This window comes from Nymphalis io, chromosome 1, assembly GCF_905147045.1.
Source record: "Nymphalis io chromosome 1, ilAglIoxx1.1, whole genome shotgun sequence".
Taxonomy (NCBI): domain Eukaryota; kingdom Metazoa; phylum Arthropoda; class Insecta; order Lepidoptera; family Nymphalidae; genus Nymphalis; species Nymphalis io.
In genome coordinates, this window is record NC_065888.1 from 12438846 (window position 1) to 12457160 (window position 18315).

General features: G+C 32.4%; 1 protein-coding gene across 3 annotated transcripts in view; it reads left to right on the plus strand.

The window, feature by feature from the left end:
- Positions 1 to 15825: 15825 nt before the first annotated feature.
- Positions 15826 to 18315, plus strand: part of LOC126770173 (uncharacterized) — a 49147-nt gene continuing 46657 nt past the window's right edge. The window contains exon 1 of one of the 3 annotated variants that reach the window (XM_050489416.1): positions 15826 to 15990. Coding sequence is in view for 1 of the 3 variants with exons in the window: in XM_050489407.1 (XP_050345364.1) it covers positions 15918 to 15920 (3 nt within the window). In the remaining 2 variants the exon portion in view is untranslated. The remainder of the gene's footprint in view (positions 15991 to 18315) is intronic. The other 2 variants (XM_050489424.1, XM_050489407.1) reach the window with 2 other exon arrangements.

The following is an 18315-nucleotide window of genomic DNA, read 5'->3' on the forward strand; positions in this document are numbered from 1 at the left end:
GCCGTGGCCGCCTGCGTCTGAACTCTTTCCGGCCGAATACGGTCTGAAGGATTTTTACTATTATTATTTATTTATTATTATATTTGTTACCTAGTTGTTTAATAATTTGGTTAAAACATATTTTTTATGTCCTATAAATGTTCTGTAATGCTGTTGTCGGCGATTGATTGTGATCAGCGCGGCATCGATCACCTTGTTTACAAACTAACGAGCGCAGGTGGTCGACACAGACGGAAATTGGAGCGTGATCAACAAACTAGACACTCGTATTTTCGGCGAACTGGAAAGGAAATTAGGAAAGTGTACATATGAGTTGAAACGAGCATTCGAGGCGAATCTATATTGATACATTTATTTATAATAAAAATGATCTGTAATCATATTAAATAAATAAACATTTATTTAATAAAAGTGTAGGACTTATTTATGTAACTATATCGCAGTGATTTAACATACCTTGCTTTTATTTAGGGTCTGTATTACAAAATTCTTATGATTTTGTAATAAATAAAAAAAAACTTATTTTATAATCTTAATCCTTCTGTAAAAGGAATTCATTTTCCACGCTTGAAGATAAATTTTCGAAATAATTTTCATGATTTTGTAACAAGTTCTTTTGATGATCACGTTTCCGTTCCGTTCAATAATTTCAGGATTTTATTTAGAATCTGAATGTAGCTGTCGAAAAGGCTAAAACAAAGTTGAGGTTTCTAAAATAATTTTACATGATTCATATTATTAGAAAGTTTCACATAAATATCACCAACAAAAGTAAGAAAAATGTAGGAAGTCGATATTGACCTACTTCTCGTTGTAGTGTCGATTGTATCTATGCAAGTGTGGGTCATTCGAAGGATAATGCCACAATTTTGTATAATCGATTTGGTATGATAATGGAGCAGTAAACGTACCTAGCTTCAGCTCGTTTGACTGGTTATATTGCTATAGTCGTCGTATTTTTTGACCTGAAATTGCCCATACAAAATGGAATAAAAGATTAGCAATTTAGATTTATGTTCTTTCTTTACTTAAATATACACCATTAACAAATCCTGAATTTACATATAATATGTACTCTTCGAAATTCGAAAACAGTAATTCCGTCAATAATATACATATAAATTTAGTGTACAAAATAATACTGCAGTCGTTCCCACCTAGAATACATACCAGGTGGAAGCACTTCAATTTTGTTTCCTGCAATTTGCATGACTAATGAAGCCTAATCGGACACGAATTTGCTTAAATTATTTTTCTTCTACAGCTTTTTCTGAAAATTCAACTGCTACTCTTTTCAACTGTTATAAATAAAATTTATTATAAAAGCCCTAAAAAATACTTAGATTATTATTCGTTGCAGAAATACGGTACATCTTATTATTTACTTCCGTTCTAATTCGTGTTTCTCCGTGCAATTCGCTTAGCTTTTGTTTTATTCCGCAGGTGATCAGTGCCTCGTTTTTATTCACATTGCATCCAGATTCACTTTTTTCCTTCCGATAAAGTTCATTGCCGAAGCTTAAAAGGGGATTTGGTGATGATCCGAATTCATTATTTTGTTTTTTTTCTCGCTTGAATGCGTACATTTATTTTGACGGATGGAAATTGTCGATGGCGGAAATTACGCATAATAAAACGATTTATATCCTTTTACATGTACTGAGGAGTTTTATTATAAGTGTTTGTGGTGTTGTGCAAAAACAAACAAATGGGATTTTCGTTGTTTATAAGTCTATAACATTAATTCATTTTACATTAATAATGTAGTATATTTTTTTAACATTTTAAAAATTAATGATACGGCAAAGAGTTCCTTATATAAGTCGAGATGGCCCAGTGGTAAGAACGCGTGAATCTTAACCGATGAACGTGGGTTCAAACCCGGGCAAGCACCTCTGAATTTACATGTGCTTAATTTCTGTTTATAATTCATCTCGTGCTTGACGGTGAAGGAAAACATCGTGAGGAAACCTGCATGTGTCTAATTTCATCGAAATTCTGCCACATGTGTATTCTACCAACCCGCACTGGAGCAGCGTGGTGGAATAAGCTCCAAACCTTCTCCTCAAAAAAGGGAGAGGAGGCCTTAGCCCAGCAGTGGGACATTTACAGGCTGTTACTGTACTGTACTGTAAAGAGTTCCTTCGTTCTAGGTTATATTTTGTAAAGGTTTTTCTTTCCATTGGCTGTATTCTACCACGATTGTTAGTGAAGGTATAGGATATAATCGGATTACGTACATGCCTAAATTCTATTGGTGTTGGTAGCTTAAGAGCTCTTTCGTACTAAAATGAACCAAAGATTACAACGTAATTTATTTTGTTGTGTGCAAAAGGTCGAATAATTTAATCTTGTATTTTGTAAGTAGCAATTGATTTGATACAGTTAATCATTGAAATAATATTTCAATTATTCTTAATTTCATATGTCTATATATACAGATAGTTATAATCAATAAATCAATTAAAGTACTAATTCACAAAAGGTTTTGTTAAAATGTTTTGTGTATTTATAAAAATATACTTTTAATTAAAATATGATAATTAATAGAAAGCGCTATCAATTTTTTTCAGTAGTTCGCCAGTAGTAGACAAAGAGAATATAACCACTTGGAATGATTTAAAAAACTAACATAGGTTTGAAGTGTGTGTTTTTTATATTTTATTCTGACAAGATATACCTACACAAAATCAAATGAAAATAGTAATTTTTCTTTATTTCCTCTTTTTAATAATATTATGAAAAAAGATAAAACTAAACAGACATATACAAATTTTTAAAAATACGTGACGTCCAACAGATCGATTTGTGATATTGTACCGAGAATACTGGTGCCTCTTGGAATTGCTAGGCTCAGTCTTTAAGCTACATAAGCGCCAGTTCTTAGGTCACCAGAAAACTAGTAAAAAAACTAGTTTATGTATATTTAGCCGAGATGGCCTAGTGGTTAGAACGCATGAATCTTAATCGATGATCGTGGGTTAAAACCCGGGCAAGCACAACTGAATATTCATATGTTCTTAATTTGTGTTTATAATTTATCTCGTGCTTGATCGTGAAGAAAAACATCGTGAGGAAACCTGCCTGTATCTAATTTCATTGAAATTCTGCCACATGTGTATTCTACCAACCCGCTTTGGAGCAGCGTGCTGGAATAAGCTCCAAACCTTCTCCTCAAAAGGGAGAGGAGGCCTTAGCCCAGCAGTGGGACATTAACAGGCTGTTACTGTACTGTATGTATATTTTAAATATTTTAACTGTCATTAAGTAGTTAATTAGTCAAACATTTAAAAGTGATAATGGTTGTGCTCAAATAATTGAAGATATGGGCTTAGGTCCGCTTTGTTTTATAATTAAACGATATAATTATGCTACCCAAAATTACAAATGAATGAGCAATATTTACTTTTTAAACAAATTATGTAAAACGATCTAATTTCATTAATGTTTGTGGAGTGTAAACATTAAGATAATATACCTATTTGTTTTATAATTCGGTTATCTTTGATAAAATTCAATCGAAACTTTTGAATAATACTCACGTAATTTTACTAATAAACGTTAACATTACTATAATACGTTGTTCAGTAATCGTATACCAGCTTTCACGCTACTGTGTTGTTTTGTTTCCTTGTTTATTTTGGCAGCACGCCTTTCTAACTGCAAAAACTTTTTCATTAACGTAGTGTTCAGTTTTTGTTTATTTTGTGCACAGAGAGAAGGTTATTCAGCTAATTCTTATTTTTCTTTCGATTAACTTCTTCCTGGGTCCGTGTGGAACTAAATTAACTAAATTCTTATTTTTTTAATATCTTTTAATTTCAAGCGTGTAAAATATTCTGTAGAAAGATTTAAAATCTGTTTAAGGTTATAAAATTATATTGAAATTTGCTGTTTTTTGTTCTTCGCCTCATTAGCGCGTTCTCATTAATTACTGTTTTTTTATCTTTGTACAAAATTAAGACTCGAATATTAAAATTCTAAGTTTGACAATAAGTAGATGAAATACAAAAATGTTTATATTTATTGATTTAGAAAAAATATAAAAGAAATACATAATAGAGGAGTAGATAAAAAAACATTGCTCAATTTTTAAGTAAGCCATAAAAAAGGATATTTTAAATTAATTAATTGCTTATTTAGTTAAGTCTCGACAAAAAGAAACTCAGCAAATTGTCTTGTAAAAAGTATTTGCATATTTTTGTTTCTTTTTTTATACATGGTTGATTTTTCTAAAGCACTAAATAAATAAGATAACAATTATAAACATGTGATTATATCCATTTTTGAATAAGGAAACTATTCAATTCGAAGCTAAGTCGTCGAAAATAAGTCATTCTGTAAATTGATGAATGAATAAACGTAGAATGAAGAATGTATGAATTAACGACGTTTGATTCATTTCATGAGAGCTTGACAGCGGTTAATCGAGAATAACGATTGTGAGTGAGAAATCATAACCACATTCGCCGGCTACGAATGTTACGGTTATGAATAGTATATATACGGTGATGAATAGAACCTGTCTGTCCGTCTAAGAAGCTCATGCCGTATTGGTTTTTGTATGAGGTGTAACTATTGTATATCGATGTTTATTTTATTTGGTCAAAATAATCATAAAGTATAATAAAATAACATTACATTATTTGGAGATATCTACGTATTTTTTGTTTATTTAAAATAAAAATGTCAAGAAAATAAATACGATCCTCATCTTATGTTCTCTATAACGAAACGTTTTTTATATTCCCCTATATTTTCGCGATCAAAAATAAAACTAGGCGAATTAAAGTAAAATTTATAGGCAAATATCGTTTAAAAAAGGAAAAAAAAAAGGCAGATGAACAAATTGGTAACCTGCTACCTAAACTAGTTATTAATTTATCTTATTATTCGTTATTCGAATATAATCATCAAAATATGTATAGGTACCAACATGATAAATTATCGGATTGTACAAAGTTGCACAAATATAAAACAGACAACTTCTTACATCGTCTATACGCCAGAAATATTGGCATCATACATATTATGTATCTTGGGCCACAACAACAAAAAGTATTATATATTATACTGGTGGTAGGGCTTTGTGCAAGCTCGTCTGGGTAGGTACCACCCACTCATCAGATATTCTACCGCAAAACAGCAATACTTGATATTGTTGTGTTCCGGTTTGAAGGGTGAGTGAGCCAGTGTAATTACAGGCACAAGGGACATAAAATCTTAGTTCCCAAGGTTGGTGGCGCATTGGCTATAAGCGATGGTTGACATTTCTTACAATGCCAATGTCTAAGGGCGTTTGGTGACCACTTACCATCAGGTGGCCCATATGCTCGTCCACCTTCCTATTCTATAAAAAAAAAAAAAAAGTATTCCTGCTTGGCGGTAGAATTACTCGTAAGGTGATGGTTTTCGCTTAGAAATCCCTAAACAAAAGCTTAACGTCGTTAAAAACCTACCATACTTTCTTTTTTTTACCATAATTCTTATGCATAAAATTATTGAAAAATCAATCAAAAAAATAATCTACGTTACTTAACTATTAGATATTGTAATACTTATCGTTTTTGTTGATACTTGTCGTAACTTTTAGTATCTTCATTTAAAAAATAATATCATGAAAAAGCAATATTTTCTTATAAAACGACTCAAGCGTGTACTGTCGCTATATAAATAAGATCATTTGAAATACTAGTAAAAGTAGACTAGCGTTAAATGTGACATGAAATAATTGCCTGGTTAAGCATTGTAGACTGTTAAGGAACAAAGACTTTTACTAAGAGAAATGTTGTATTTTAACACAGGAACGTACAATGAATAAACGTTCTATACGTCAGAAGAGCTCTGTAGTTTATCCTAACAAGAAGGTTTATTTTACAAAAATAGCTAAGATGATTGATGTGTACTATACAATGCTTTTCTTTTTCTATAAAAAAATTTTCAAGCGTTGATTGTGAGAATATGAATCAAAGTAAAAAAAAACGAAATTAACAGTTTTATAAAAAACAAAATATGATAAGTCCTAATAAATGATATTTCTTAAAGTATGACTTCTTAGTACAACGAACGTTTAAATATATGTATGAAAAAAAAAAATTATAAATCGAGTTTTTTAAGTTTAGACACTTCTTGTAATGGTGCTTTCATGCGCAGGTATTTTCCAGCTTTGTAGCTCTATCGTGCTTAAGCCCACTTGAGTAGTTCTTTAAGTATCGAGACATTAGGAAAAGGCGAAGTTTTTTCTTATGACAACGATAATATTGCGTGTTTCTTATTTCGCGAAATAAGAAAGAAATATTTGTGAGCTGTATTTATTTTATATGATTAATTTTATATTTAATTTTTGTTATCACTAGATATATCGTTAAATTATTATATATTCGTTTAAAATTTTATGAATTCGTAATAAAGCAGTGTAATGTAATCAGCTCCTAAGCTTAACGATAAGTGGCTTTTGGGAAACAGACCTCCTTGGTTAATTTTATGATATAATAATTTTTTTTGATTAAACAGGATCAAATACCTTCATAAATAGAAAATTATCACAGTTGGTTCGTGTAATTGTACACTTTTACATAATATTGCGTTGATGAAAACTCATTTTTATTTACTCATTGCTAACAAACATTTTATACTTTTGCTCTCTAAGAACACAAAAATAACAAAATTTATTAAATGAAAATAACATAAGTATTTTCATTGAAAACATTATAATGAAAACGAATGGAATAAAAGATTTTTTTTATTGTTACAATATTTTTTACTTTTTTATTTTTTACATTGAGCGTGACCGTAGAGGGAAAAGTTAGATTCACGACATGGCGTAAAGGCTATTGTAAAAGTTTTAAGAAACTTGAACAATACTATGAAGTTAGACCTCTTTCTGGCGTAGTTTGAATAAAACTCAAATATTTTCCTCAATAAGGTTACCTTTTATGAAGTAAAGATACATGAATAACATTGTTAGGAATAAATGAGATTCTGCTAAAAATGTGATTACCAGCGGGTTTGCCCGCAGCTATGGCGTCGTCTTTCCTTAGTATGAACTTTAACACTCTATTTTAGATTTTTTCCAGTAAAATTTTATATAAATCTTTTTTATTCAGGACTCAAAAACATATAGCTAAAATAAAAGATACAAAAATTCTAAAGTGATGTTTAATGTTTCTGCTTTTAGGATTATTAATTTTCGTAACTGCTCAAAAGCATGTATTCTGCATTCATAGTATTTCTGTAACACTTTTACAGCCTTGGTCTAGTAGCTATAAATTAGGCCACAGATCTCGAGGTCCTAGTTTCAAGCCCCGTGATGGGTCAATCAAAAGTTATTGGGTTTTTCTGTCGAAATTTCTCAGTAGCAGTGCCACGGAAAGCACGTGTTGCCGTTGGTCCTGTGCCTGAACTCTTTCTGGTCGCATCGGATTGGATATCTCATCGGATTACGAGAGCGAGTGAATAGAGGATGTATCTGTGTTTGCGCACACACTTATGCACTATAATATGTCCTGCGCAGTTTGCTTATCTTTCTTGAGATTGGATTCGGCGGCCGTAATCGGTCAAGAGGACATCATCATTAATCATAACGCTTAACTTTGATTTATGGAGGAATTCACATTCGACATTCTACGATGAAACCACTTAAAATGAGTACATACAAGATTTAAAGTAAGCATAGTTGTCAATATAAAAAGCTTAAGGACTAGATACTTACAAAAAAAGAAAAGTTATGTTTATTCAGGCTTGCAAGAGAATGCTTAGAAGCTTGCTTGAGATATTTGCTAATTCATTAGCTAATGTTCACACAGGATCAACATATGCTATAAATTATTACCTTGAAGAAGTATACTTTTAATAGCATATATAAATACTTAATATATAAATTTTTAATTGTCTACAATTTTTTGCATACATATAAGTTTTTCTGTTGTCTTAATAGCGACAATCGTTCTAGAACAATAAAGCCTGTCAGGTGCGAGTAGAACTCGCTGCAGAAAGTTTCGTACTATACAATTGAAATTAAAAAGACAAAACGTATTATATGCCTTTAATAATAATTAAATAATTATATATATACTTCATTTGATATTCTTGAATGAAGAAATTTAGAAAACAAATAACAAAAATTTTAGCCAAAATATAAAAATTACAGTTTCTATTATACATTATCATTATCATCATCGTCAATGAATTTTTATACGGCGACAAAATAGAAAGTGACTTCATAGCAAGTAACACGTCACACACAAAAATAATGATAAATAATTCAAGAGCTCGGAGTAATTTAATCTTAATGAATATGCTCGAGCATCGTACTAAAAAACATCGTAATAAAAAAAATAAACTGTTATAGTAACAAATGTTTAATTAAAAATATATAGCAACAAAGTATCACTTACATACAAGGGAGTGACCCATGACGGAGTGGCACATGATAAGAGAGTGTCATGCTGTTCCGTCACGGCATAAAAGTCGGTCTCAACACCAATAGATGTTTCAAAAAATATAATACTTTTTTGTGTTTCTTACAACAAAGGATACTTGCAATCCTTGTTTTTTATAACAAAGTACATTCAATAAAAACGTAATCTGGTGTTCATAATGCAATGAGGCGTAGTCAGGTGAAATTGATTTCATGTCGATATTGCTACATTGTGTGACGATAAAATATCCACCGTACTCTATAAACATATGTACATACACGTACTAAAATTAAAGTATCGATTTTGAGTATTTTATATAAACTTTAGATTTATCAAAATGTTAACATTTAACAATGAAACCCCTACAACTAAATCCGAATAAAGAATAAAAAACAACAACTAGGAGAATTATCCATATAACAAAAATAAAGATTTTTTCCGCTTTTCATATTTATCTTAATTCTGACGCGGGATTATGGTACGCATGAATGTAATCAGATTATACATCGTCGTACCATTCGAAATATGGTATAAACCTGGAATACTTTCAGAATAAAGAACATGGGGATTTAAAATAAAATGTATTCATTTATATTTCAAACATTAATTCAACAATAAGAAGAAATCTTGAATATACGGAATATAGTTAAAAAAAGTTAGAGATAAGTCCATTTTTTATTTAACAAACAACGTTTTTGTCGATTGTTATAGATCTATTATGATAACTTTATGTTTATTGACATATAAAAATAAATGTCAAGACCTCTTTGATTTTTCTTTCTGTAACTTTCGTGATATAATTTTAAACACGATAAATTATTTTTAAGAGAACAGTAATACAAAATAATTAAGTCAATCCTATACAGTTTTTGAAGGAAAATAGTATGAATTCTTTAAGGCAGGTTATATGACCTATGGTGGCCCAACGGTTGGAGCATCTTAATCCAAGATTGCGAGTTTAAGCCACTGAGTTTTCATGTACTTAATTTGGAATGCATTTCATGTTCAGCGTAAAATTCTACCGCAGTGACGTTGGTCACTTGGTCGTTGGGTTGTTGAACCCGCATTGGAATAAGCTTCAAAAAATCTCCCCAAGATAATCTCCTAAAGGGCCTCCCTTTCTCAGCATTAGGACATTTACAGACTTATTTAATTTTATATTGAAATTGCAATATTATCCATTAAAAAGATTAACCGAATTAATTGATTATCTAAACAAATGTTCTTAAATACTTAAAAGTATTTACCAGTAATAAACCACTGTACTGTAATTTCAAAGAAAATCGTCGGTTATTTATTTTCACTAATTTCTTACGCTTTACTAACTCAGCCCGCGCTCAAGAATACTCAAACCGTCCCTGAAGTTTCAAGCTTTCATTAAAAAGCTTTACGCTGAAACAATGTTATTTCTACAAAAGTATTATTTACCGAAAACATAAAAAAATATTAATACAATTTAAATTATCTTGATTTTTAATTATATGATATAAAATATATGTTAATTGTAGACTGTTATGTGTGTGGTTGATGTCTGACGCGAGTTAATCACGCAATCACGCATTTACAGAGTAAAAACCATGAGTGCTCAATACGCAACTGTCGTTCAATAATTCAAAAAGCTCAATTAAGTAACGAATTAACAAATACAATTATGTATTTGTTAATTCGTTACAAATCCCAGGGTCTTGGGTAAAATGCCTTTAAGCGTTGCCCCCACATGAAGTGGCCACCCCACTATATTGGACGTACCGGTGCCAAGTACGCCGTAATATCCACTAAAAACCAGCGGTACTCCCTCCATCTATCATGAGATCGTTTGGTCATACTAGCGTGACGCCCCCACGGTTGGCCCGCCGCTACGGGCTTTGAATTCCTAAGGGGGTTTCCGGGGTGCAGAGATCGATAAAAGCCCTGGATCGGGCCAATAAAAAGTAATTGAGTTTTTTTGTCAAAAAAAAGTGATTAGAAGTTTTTACACGGTTTTTTTACGCAGTATTTATACGGTGTTCCTAAGCTTCGGTACACTTGTGCACTTTTACGCACTATAATATTTTGTGCAGTTGCCTAGACTTGAGTGTATCTGGTATATAACTTCATATAGTCATGTATAAGATAATCCTAGTCACAGATAATATAATTTCTTTTGGCAAAGTTAAGAAATATTATTAATAAACATTGATTTTACTAAAGTTGTACGTTTAACGGCTATTTTTAGTATAAAATGTTTCAAGTTGATCGCTGGAAAAATTACCCTCTTGAAAGGCTTGAAAAGGGCAATTTGAAGCATTCAAGATTAAGTTAGAAAAATTGTTGTACATTTTTTTATTGTATTATAATATAATGTGAATAATAATATTTATATCAATTGAGATAGAAATTACATACCTATGTGTGTATAGAAATTAATCAAGGAAGCAGGTCGGGAAAGTTATGAAGACAAATTTGTATATGGCACAGCTGTCTTCGTCATTTGTCTTAGAATGCTTCTAAGTTATATTTCGTGTACGCCATAGATATAGTGGTGTGAGTTGAACTAATTTAATTATTGCTGGTAATAAAAATATAGAATAAATTATTAAATACATAATATATTTATTTACTGTAGAAATAAGTCGTGAGTGCAAAATATTTCAATAGACAGAGCAGAGCAAGTTCATTTTCGCCTTGCGAATCACTATAGCTATATATAATATATTTAAAGAGGATTTTTTTTGTCAATTATTCTTAAGTTTTTTATTGTATTATAATATAATGTGAATAATAATATTTATATCAATAAGTACTGGTGGTAGGGCTTTGTGACTGGTGGTAGGGCTTTGTGCAAGCTCGTCTGGGTAGGTACCACCCACTCATCAGATATTCTACCGCAAAACAGCAATACTTGATATTGTTGTGTTCCGGTTTGAAGGGTGAGTGAGCCAGTGTAATTACAGGCACAAGGGACATAAAATCTTAGTTCCCAAGGTTGGTGGCGCATTGGCTATAAGCGATGGTTGACATTTCTTAGAATGCCAATGTCTAAGGGCGTTTGGTGACCACTTACCATCAGGTTGCCCATATGCTCGTCCACCTTCCTATTCTATAAAAAAAAAAAAAAAAAGTTAATTAATTACTTGGGTAAGCCGACCTTGGTAGGTACTACCCACTTATCACATGCTTTATCGCCGAACACCAGTTCTTATTATTGTTGTATTCCGGGCGGTAGTGACAACTTACCTACAGATCTATCTACCTAACTTAATTTTTATAATATTAAAACATTTCAACATTTAACTCCATCCGTACGTCATCCGTGAAAAAAATATTTAAACTTAAAATATTTTCTTTTCACGAATGCCTTACTTTTGGTATGATAGAGGATTTGGGGACAAGTTGTTTATAATCGGATTACTCGCATACTAGCTACCGAACCATACAAAAAGAAAAACATTTACATATCAACTGGGATAAGGGTTGCGGTATAAAAGGTGAAAAGCTTTTAAAACACAGGTAAAATTCACGTAAATATTTATAAATCTATACATATGTTAAAGCTGTAATGGGAAAAATGTAAAAAAACGGGTTATGTATTTACATTGTATTAAGTATTTATTGATAATTAAAATCACCGAAATCGACTGTCGCGTATTTCAGCAATAAATTATAATTGATGAAACGTAAGATTGATTTCAGTCTTAAAAAACATGGATTGTCATTAAGGTCTAATTCAATTTAAACTTAAAGAAACTTTGATACTTTTATTTTATAAAATAAGAAAAAATATAGTCTCGTTAAAATTCAACGATAATGAAATAGGGCCCTATTTATTTTATTTCGTTACGTATTTGAACAATACTACCAGTATTTGTTGAAATTTTCATATACTAATTGTCCTAAACTAATATTTGAACAGTACATCAACTAGAATCAAATATTTATAATCATTTTGTTGAATTATAGTGAAATATGAGAGTTTCATTCATAGTTGATCAGTCGAAAATTGACCGATATTATTACCCGTGAGGTTCATACGACTAACTTTCCAGAGGTGAGGAATAAAAAACTATTAAAAAACATTTTCAAATCGATTTCAAACTAATTTATTACTTTTATAATTACATTAAATAATTATTACATATTTAATACTAAACCTTTTATGGCTAAAAATATTTTTTACACCAACTTACTGGTAGGGCTTTGTGCAAGCTCGTCTGGGTAGGTATCACCTACTCATCAGACATTCTACCGCAAACAGCAGTATTTGGTATTGTTGTGTTCCGGTTTGAAGGGTGAGTGAGCCAGTGTAATTACTGGCACAAGGGACATAACATCTTAGTTCTCAAGGTTGGTGGCGCATTGGCGTGTAAGCAACGGTTAACATTTCTTACAATGCCCAATGTCTATGGACGTTGGTGACGACTTACTATCAGGTGACTATATGCTCGTCCACTTACCTATTCAATAAAATAACTTCCTCTGGGAAAATAATAATATATGACACGTGATGGGCTAGTGGTTAGAAGACGTGAAACTTAATCGAAGATTCTGACTGCATGTCCCAGCATTTTCATGTGCTTAATTTGCTTTTATCATTCATCTCGTGCTCGGCGTTGAAGGAAAACATTGTGAGGGAACTTCTATGTGTCCACCAAACTGCAACGGAACATCGTGGTAACTTTAAACCGTCACAACCCTAACAAGAAGACTCCTCACCTTAGGCCAGCAGTAGGAAATATCTAGATTTAATGTCGATATACAGTAATGTGTAAGGTGTACCAATGATCAATTGACAGATAGAAATAACTATATATTTTAAACAAATTTTGGATATCGAATTATAGACTAGAGATTATTTTCAGTATGAAAATTTCAGTTAACGCGTGTTAATATACTTATTAATATTGAAGATTGAAAACGTAACGTAATATGTAATGTAATGAGTAATTACAGGCACAAGGGACATAAAATCGGCATTGGCTATGTAAGCGGTGGTTGACATTTCTTACAATGCCAATGTCTAAGGGCGTTGGTGACCACTTACCATCAGATGACCCATATGCTCGCCCACCTCCTATTATAAAAAAAAATTGTATTTGAAACTGGATCAATAATGTTCGATAAATGTAAAGTTCGGTAAAGATTTATTGAATCATTTATTGTGGAAGCAACAACAATGAAAGTCTGATCAGAAGGTTTAAATCGATTTCGATTCAGTAGACAAGCGACTAAAATTGATTCATGTAAACGTAATTTTAATCAAAGTGGGGCCATATGCGCAGTTACACAGCTTAATATTCATATTTATACCATGTATGTATTATTATATGTTGAGTGTATAAGTAAATATCGCACTGTTGGTAAAAAATCCTTTTAAAAATATTATAAACCTTATTCGTTACGTTCTTTCACTGCTTACGTACGTTTAAGAAGAATTAAAAATGTAACTTTTATTATTTATGACCAACAGCAGAAACTTTTAGCATTTTTATTACGTTTTCAACTATACCGCATTCAGCAATCCGTTAAGTTTTAAGCTCTCATTAGGAAAGCCAAGTTTTTAAATTTGAATTAAAACAATTTTGTGCTGCTTAACATAAAATAAGAACCTACAAAAAGGCTTAATTCATTTTTAAATTTCGTTGCATTAATAATGTACAAGCATGTGGAAATCTCATTTATTTATGTACATATATCACTTATTACTTTCAATGATTAAAAGTAGTCTTCTTATCTTAAACGTTAATTGTATGCTGTGATGTTACGATCATTTGAGGTTAAAAGGTCATCATAATACTGTTTTGTTGAATAACTTTTTGTAAGTAGTAAGTTCATTGGGTGTGTTTAATAGAACCATAATAATTGAACTACTGTGACCATAAATGTCTGCCCGGCCTGCTTCCCCCTTCCTTCTTAAGTCCACGCGAGCTGGTTCTCGATGTCACCGCCTAACTGTGACATCAATTCCATCGCGAACAAAGAAATTTGGCAACTCCTTTCTTTGTCGCACTTCCAAAAAATGGAATTCCTTACCAGCTCACGTGTTCCCCTCCTCTTACAACCCGGGTTTCTTCAAACGAGGCGTGAAGAGGCATCTTGCGGGCCGGCAAGGCGAAGGCGGCTAGTGCAGAACGTTTTTACCGTCTGTACTGGCCGTCGTCGCGTTTGGACTCTACTACCACTTACCATCAGGTGGAGTAGAGTCATTTGCCCTCCCGGCGAATATAAAAAAAAAATATGTCTCGAGTACTCAACAAGGTGCAGCTCAGCGCGTATTCACATGTCTGTTATCGGATAACTATATGACGGTCGTAAGACTAGTGTCATGCAATGACCGGCCATCCAACAACAACGAGGAACTGGGGGCCAATTCTACTAACAATTTGTAACTTTATCGTAATCGAATCGAAACATAATTGCCGTTTAACCGTTTACCTACTCTGTTCACACAACGATCCAGTTGCGGGTCGGTCGAAGTTATAGGAATAGAATCGACAACGTATCGTAACCGTCATAAATTAGTAGAATTTCACCCAGTACGATTCAATTGAGGTTTATTTTTTAAGGAATAGAATCGAAAAAGAGAAATAAAGTAATAGAGAAATATCGTTACCGCTATAAATTAGTAGATTTAAAAGAAAACTAAGAGATTGTTTGTGGGATGATATAACTAATTGATACACTTGAAGTTTATGATTTTTTTATAATATTAATAATATCCTCGGACATTATTCACACACGGCCATCTGATCCCAAATTAAGCAGAGCTTGTACTATGGAATTAGTCAACTGATATATACCATTAATTCAATTAGAAAATAGAAAAAGAAACAGCATGTATAATGTACTTACTTAATTACTTAATTCACAAATCAAAACAATCAAGCATAATAACAACCAAAATGTTTTAGATAGGAATACCTTTGTAGAGAAGAACTCTGTAAAAAATATAAGGTGTATATACTGGAAAAATACCCCAGTAAAACAACCCCTAACATTTACTTTTAACATTTTCCACACGTAACTTGTTATATAATTTATTATTAATTAATATTTTACAATCCTATAACAAATTTTATTGGAATTCTTGCAATCACCCTGGCAACCATCGAACGAGTCAATCTTTCCGTGTTTTTTTTCTTTTTTATATATCGTTTAGTTTTTTTCGCTCAAGAATTTCCAACCAGTGTTAATTTAGTTAAAAATATTACTATTATTTTTTAAAAATCTCAAAATAATTATTAAATATCAGTAAAACCTTACAATACATATTTATATATGTATGGTGACATTGAAAAAAATAATAATAGGATTTGATAAGACTTATCTACAAACAGGTATGCCACGCTGTTAATTGTAATTATAGACGGCAGCAATATATGTAGGAAGTTATTTGAGCAACCGGATGCTTTGCATTGTAGTCGGTGAAACTAGTGGACGAGCAGAGCAGAGCCGGACCTCTCGCGAGGATTGACTGGCATCGTGTTCGAACCAGTGGGCTACATCACACATTTGTACAGCATGGTAAATGTAGCTGAACGTTGTAAGGTGATTAAGTACCCTGACGATAGGTGCTTGTGGGCTTGTGTGGCAGGTAAAAGCATTTGGATTTAGAAGTGCATATGCAAGGATATTTTTTTAAATTATCAGTTACGACAACGGCATAACACTGAACACTAGTATAACCATATGTATATATACTGGCCTCCAAAAAAATCGACCCACCTACATTTTTTGTAAAAAAGCTATCGTATGGTTTTAAACTACCACATATTTATATTTTTAGGATTGATAATGAAAAAATGCAATTGTAGGATTGTACAAAAACAGAAATAGTGCGCAAAAAATAGGTTTTTAGGTAAATATGTGACAAAACACGAAAACACAAAATTTTACGCAATTTTATTTTTTTGTGTACAAAACGATTATGCCGTTTGTTTTTAAATTTGGGTGCCTAAATCTTACTTTAATAGGGAATGTTTCCTCCTCTTGACCTAATCACTGCCTGCATACGCCTATTAAGTGATTAGCTTTTTAATGTCTTCCTGTGGGGTCCGTTGTCATTCTTCAGTTAGGGCAGCTTCCAGTTGATTCAGGGTTTCTGGAATTGGATTTCGTGCTCGAACCGTACGTTTTAGCTGGTCCCAGAGGTGCTCTATCGGGTTTAAGTCCGGACTATTGGCTGGCCACTGCATAACTGGAATTTCGACTTCCCTGAGATAGTCTTTAACAATTCTAGCGACGTGAGGTCGTGCGTTGTCGTGCATAAGTTGGAAATTATCCCCAATATATCCAGCGTAAGGCATCACATGAGGCTCCAGAATGTCCGTTATGTAAGTTTCAGCATTAACAGCACGATTACGGAAAAAAACCAGCTCTGTGCGTCCCGTCAAAGAAATACCTCCCCAAAACATTGTAGAGCCTCCACCAAATCAGACTGTTTCTCGAATGCAAAACTGAGAGTAGCGTTCTCCTGGCCTTCGCATGCCGTTACGTCGTCCACCAGAGCCAACTAGAGACATTCGGCTTTCATCACTGAACAATACTGTCTCCCATTGGTCCAGTGTCCAATCGACGTGCTGCCTAGCAAATTGTAGTCTTGCTTGTCGATGGGATGCTGTGAGTTTTGGTCCTGTTGCTGGCTTGTGAGGGGTTAAGTTTTGCTCTCGAAGTCTTCTTCTTACAGTATTTTCACTCACAGACACGTCACGACTTTCTCGGAGTCTACCTTGAACGTCAACAGCCGAAAGATGTCGGTTTCTTAAAGACGTCAAATCAATAAAACGGTCATCGGTCGGGTTCGTGACACGCCCCCTGCCAGATCCTGGTCTCCGGCGATACTCCCCAGTCTCCAAGTAGCGTTTGTACACTCTTTGCACCGCTGAACGACTTAATTTTAGTGTTCTAGCCACATTTCGCTGACTTAACCCCTCATGAATAAGAGCTACGACTTGAGCAGCTTCTGCTTCAGTAGTATCCATTTTTTATGTTTAAACTTATTAAAATTATTGTTTCAACAAAGTTTCATACACTTAATCAATAATAAACATCGAACCGAGATGACTCCGCGTTAAGAACTGGAATTAAACTAACCATGCACTTTGTGCACAAAGTAACGTTTTCTTATCAATACTTTAAAAATATTCCAAATATCCTCAATAACACTTACAACTCCTCCAAATCAATATCAAGCGGGTAATAAAATGTTAAATGTATGTCCCATAAGTAAAACAATCCACCTAGTTCGTCGCATAGTTAAGATAACAACTTTGTAAGTAAAAAAATACGGGTGGGTCGATTTTTTTGGCGGCCAGGTACATACATATATTCCTTTACTTAGTGTAAGTGTAAGCAGCTTATAAATAAGTGTTTGCGCACAACTTAAAAAAATCAATTGACATTCGTATGAATTTGTAGATGCAAATGAACGAATATATACATAAAATTTAAACAGATTTAATTTTACGTTATGTCAATACTTGTGTGAAAACCAAGCATGACAATTGTGTGTATTATTAACTTTCTTTTCTATAAAAGAATTATAAATAAAAGTACCTACTCTGTGTGTGTCAGTTAGTTATGAGTTAGGCTGCTATGGCTTATTAAACAGAAGTATTTAATTATTTAAGTAAATTAAACGTAAAATGTGTTTAAATATATAAAAAATAGTATTTAAGTTATAATAATATTTTTTTTTAAATAAATAGGTTACAAGATAAAACCGTGAAACGGCGCAAACCGCTACGAATTACATTAATATTATGGCTAGTAATATTCTTTGCTTCAATGTTTTGTATAAAAAATATATGCAAAGAACGTTTTTATATATGCAAAGAACGTTATTATATCGCATTCCTTAATTTTTCTCTGTAGTTAAATAATAATTAATTTAATACCAAAATATTTTGGGTGCCTATAA